Source organism: Oncorhynchus kisutch, unplaced genomic scaffold, assembly GCF_002021735.2.
Source record: "Oncorhynchus kisutch isolate 150728-3 unplaced genomic scaffold, Okis_V2 scaffold3072, whole genome shotgun sequence".
Lineage (NCBI taxonomy): Eukaryota > Metazoa > Chordata > Actinopteri > Salmoniformes > Salmonidae > Oncorhynchus > Oncorhynchus kisutch.
The window spans coordinates 221,102-226,101 of NW_022265017.1; the positions used below are offsets into that span (position 1 = coordinate 221,102).

Below are 5,000 nucleotides of genomic sequence, written 5' to 3' on the forward strand. Positions count from 1 at the left end.
TAACAGTGTGTTGTCTGTTCAGACCCTCAGTAACAGTGTGTTGTCTGTTCAGACCCTCAGTAACAGTGTGTTGTCTGTTCAGACCCTCAGTAACAGTGTGTTGTCTGTTCAGATCCTCAGTAACAGTGTGTTGTCTGTTCAGACCTTCACTAACAGTGTTGTCTGTTCAGACCCTCAGTAACAGTGTGTTGTCTGTTCAGACCTTCAGTACAGTAACAGTGTGTTGTCTGTTCAGACCTTCAGTACAGTAACAGTGTGTTGTCTGTTCAGACCCTCAGTAACAGTGTGTTGTCTGTTCAGACCTTCAGTACAGTAACAGTGTGTTGTCTGTTCAGACCCTCAGTAACAGTGTGTTGTCTGTTCAGACCCTCAGTAACAGTGCGTTGTCTGTTCAGACCCTCAGTAACAGTGCGTTGTCTGTTCAGACCCTCAGTAACAGTGTGTTGTCTGTTCAGACCCTCAGTAACAGTGTGTTGTCTGTTCAGACCCTCAGTAACAGTGTGTTGTCTGTTCAGACCCTCAGTAACAGTGTGTTGTCTGTTCAGACCCTCAGTAACAGTGTGTTGTCTGTTCAGATCCTCAGTAACAGTGTGTTGTCTGTTCAGACCCTCAGTAACAGTGTGTTGTCTGTTCAGACCTTCAGTACAGTAACAGTGTGTTGTCTGTTCAGACCCTCAGTAACAGTGTGTCATCTGTTCAGACCCTCAGTAACAGTGTGTTGTCTGTTCAGACCTTCAGTACAGTAACAGTGCGTTGTCTGTTCAGACCCTCAGTAACAGTGTGTTGTCTGTTCAGACCCTCAGTAACAGTGTGTTGTCTGTTCAGACCCTCAGTAACAGTGTGTTGTCTGTTCAGACCCTCAGTAACAGTGTGTTGTCTGTTCAGACCCTCAGTAACAGTGTGTTGTCTGTTCAGACCCTCAGTAACAGTGTGGGTGTTACTCTCTCTTCCCTTCTACCTCCTCTGTCTTTCTATTGTCTCACATACTAATGAGTCTAGCAGAGGGTCTGAACAGTTACAATGTCCTCCTGTCTGTTTGTCCTTCCATTCAGAGACAAGCTGTGGTTGTGTTGTAATTATAATAATATTGTGTGTTTCTCCATTCTGTTTCAGTGGTTGTGTTGTAATTATAATAATATTGTGTGTTTCTCCATTCTGTTTCAGTGGTTGTGTTGTGTTGTAATTATAATAATATTGTGTGTTTCTCCATTCTGTTTCAGTGGTTGTGTTGTGTTGTAATTATAATAATATTGTGTGTTTCTCCATTCTGTTTCAGTGGTTGTGTTGTGTTGAAGTGTATTAAAATAATTTTGTGTGTTTCTTTGCCTTCTCTTTTTCCACCAGCTCTGATCAACCTGTTGAAATTCCTGCTGTCCAATGAGACCGTTCTGTTGGCCAAGCACAACATCTTTCACCTGGCTCTACTGGTGAGAACACACATACATCCACTAATATCTACCCCTAGACCCTAACCCATAGCTCCTAACCCCTAGCCCCTAACCCTAGCTCTTAACCTATAGCTCCTAACCCCTAGACCCTAACCCATAGCTCCTAACCCCTAGCTCCTAACCCATAGCTCCTAAACCTAGCTCCTAACCCCTAGCTCCTAACCCCTAGCTCCTAACCCCTAGCCCCTAACCCATAGCTCCTAACCCATAGCTCCTAACCCATAGCTTCTAACCCTAGCTCCTAACCCCTAGCTCCTAACCCCTAGCTCCTAACCCATAGATCCTAACCCCTAGCTCCTAACCCCTAGATCCTAACCCCTAGCTCCTAACCCTAGCTCCTAACCCCTAGACCCTAACCCATAGCTCCTAATCCCTAGACCCTAACCCATAGCTCCTAACCCCTAGACCCTTACCCCTAGACCCTAACCCCTGACCCTAACCCCTGACCCTAAGCCCTAGACCTTAACCCCTAGACCCTAGCTCCTAACCCCTAGACTCTAACCCCTAGCTCCTAATCCCTAGACCCTGTTCTGTTGGCTTCTAGCCTATAACACTAGACTGTTCTGTTGGCCCCTGGTCCCTAACACTAGACTGTTCTGTTGGCCGCTAGCCTCTAACACTAGACTGTTCTGTTGGCCCCTGGTCCCAAACACTAAACTGTTCTGTTGGCCGCTAGCCTCTAACACTAGACTGTTCTGTTGCCTCTAGACTCTAACACTAGACTGTTCTGTTGGTCTCTAGCACTAGACTGTTCTGTTGGCCTCTAACACTAAACTGTTCTGCTGGCCTCTAACACTAGACTGTTCTGTTGGCCTCTAACCTCTAACACTAAACTGTTCTGTTGGCCTCTAGCCTCTAACACTAGACTGTTCTGTTGGCCTCTAACACTAGACTGTTCTGTTGGCCTCTAACACTAGACTGTTCTGTTGGCCTCTAACCTCTAACACTAGACTGTTCTGTTGGCCTCTAACACTAAACTGTTCTGTTGGCCTCTAACACTAGACTGTTCTGTTGGCCTCTAACACTAGACTGTTCTGTTGGTTCTCTAACACTAAACTGTTCTGTTGGCCTCTAACACTAAACTGTTCTGTTGGCCTCTAGCCTCTAACACTAGACTGTTCTGTTGGCCTCCAGCCTCTAACACTAGACTGTTCTGTTGCCCTCTAACACTAAACTGTTCTGTTGGCCTCTAGCCTCTAACACTAGACTGTTCTGTTGGCCTCCAGCCTCTAACAATAGACTGTTCTGTTGGCCCCTGGTCCCTAACACTAGACTGTTCTGTTGGCCTCTAGCCTCTAACACTAGACTGTTCTGTTGGCCTTTAGCCTCTAACACTAGACTGTTCTGTTGGCCTCTAGCCTCTAACACTAGACTGTTCTGTTGGCCTCTAGCCTCTAACACTAGACTGTTCTGTTGCTCTCTAACACTAAACTGTTCTGTTGGCCTCTAACACTAGACTGTTCTATTGGCCTCTAGCCTCTAACACTAGACTGTTCTGTTGGCCTCTAGCCTCTAACACTAGACTGTTCTGTTGGACTCTAGCCTCTAACACTAAACTGTTCTGTTGGCCTCTAACACTAAACTGTTCTGTTGGCCTCTAGCCTCTAACACTAGACTGTTCTGTTGGCCTCCAGCCTCTAACACTAGACTGTTCTGTTGCCCTCTAACACTAAACTGTTCTGTTGGCCTCTAACAACTAGACTGTTCTGTTGGCCTCTAACACTAAACTGTTCTGTTGGCCTCTAACACTAGACTGTTCTGTTGGCCTCCAGCCTCTAACAATAGACTGTTCTGTTGGCCCCTGGTCCCTAACACTAGACTGTTCTGTTGGCCTCTAGCCTCTAACACTAGACTGTTCTGTTGGCCTTTAGCCTCTAACACTAGACTGTTCTGTTGGCCTCTAGCCTCTAACACTAGACTGTTCTGTTGGCCTCTAGCCTCTAACACTAGACTGTTCTGTTGCTCTCTAACACTAAACTGTTCTGTTGGCCTCTAACACTAGACTGTTCTATTGGCCTCTAGCCTCTAACACTAGACTGTTCTGTTGGCCTCTAGCCTCTAACACTAGACTGTTCTGTTGGACTCTAGCCTCTAACACTAAACTGTTCTGTTGGCCTCTAACACTAAACTGTTCTGTTGGCCTCTAGCCTCTAACACTAGACTGTTCTGTTGGCCTCCAGCCTCTAACACTAGACTGTTCTGTTGCCCTCTAACACTAAACTGTTCTGTTGGCCTCTAACACTAGACTGTTCTGTTGGCCTCTAACACTAAACTGTTCTGTTGCCCTCTAACACTAGACTGTTATGTTGGACTCCAGCCTCTAACAATAGACTGTTCTGTTGGCCCCTGGTCCCTAACACTAGACTGTTCTGTTGGCCTCTAGCCTCTAACACTAGACTGTTCTGTTGGCCTTTAGCCTCTAACACTAGACTGTTCTGTTGGCCTCTAGCCTCTAACACTAGACTGTTCTGTTGGCCTCTAGCCTCTAACACTAGACTGTTCTGTTGCTCTCTAACACTAAACTGTTCTGTTGGCCTCTAACACTAGACTGTTCTGTTGGCCTCTAGCCTCTAACACTAGACTGTTCTGTTGGCCTCTAGCCTCTAACACTAGACTGTTCTGTTGGACTCTAGCCTCTAACACTAAACTGTTCTGTTGGCCTCTAGCCTCTAACACTAGACTGTTCTGTTGGCCTCTAGCCTCTAACACTAGACTGTTCTGTTGGCCTCTAGCCTCTAACACTAAACTGTTCTGTTGGCCTCTAACACTAAACTGTTCTGTTGGTCTCTAACACTAGACTGTTCTGTTGGCCTCTAACACTAGACTGTTCTGTTGGACTCTAACACTAGACTGTTCTGTTGGACTCTAACACTAAACTGTTCTGTTGGCCTTGCTGGTGAGAACACACACACACACAAACACACACACCCTTCCGCTCGTTCATGTTGTATCTGTGTCCGTGTGTTTGAATGTGTTTATAGAGACTGATAGAGTGGTGTGTCAAAGTGTTGAGTGACGAGTTCTGTCTGAGGTCTGTTTCAGTTCCACTATTACAGAATAATCACGGCTTTGATTGTTATGTCATGAATGAATGACATAATGATTTCAGAGCTTTTAATGTACATTCCGAACATGGTGAACATTCTATTGTCTCTGTCAGGTCCACACTGGGTAGACATCAATAGAATAATAGGACATTACTGTGAAATAATGAAATATTACTGTATATTACTTATACTTATTTTCAACATTATCTCTGTTCAGGCAGTAGCAGTCAGCCAGCCAGACAACGTTATCTCTGTTCAGGCAGTAGCAGTCAACCAGCCAGACAACATTATCTCTGTTCAGGCAGTAGCAGTCAGCCAGCCAGACAACATTATCTCTGTTCAGGCAGTAGCAGTCAACCAGCCAGACAACATTATCTCTGTTCAGGCAGTAGCAGTCAACCAGCCAGACAACATTATCTCTGTTCAGGCAGTAGCAGTCAGCCAGCCAGACAACATTATCTCTGTTCAGGCAGTAGCAGTCAACCAGCCAGACAACATTATCTCT

At 45.6% G+C, this 5,000-nt stretch overlaps 1 protein-coding gene across 1 annotated transcript in view; it reads left to right on the forward strand.

The window, feature by feature from the left end:
• Positions 1-5,000, forward strand: part of LOC109886611 (armadillo-like helical domain-containing protein 3) — a 90,070-nt gene that overhangs the window by 80,005 nt on the left and 5,065 nt on the right. Inside the window, 1 exon segment of the mRNA XM_031820185.1 lies at positions 1,345-1,427. Within this exon segment, the coding sequence (XP_031676045.1) occupies positions 1,345-1,427 (83 nt within the window).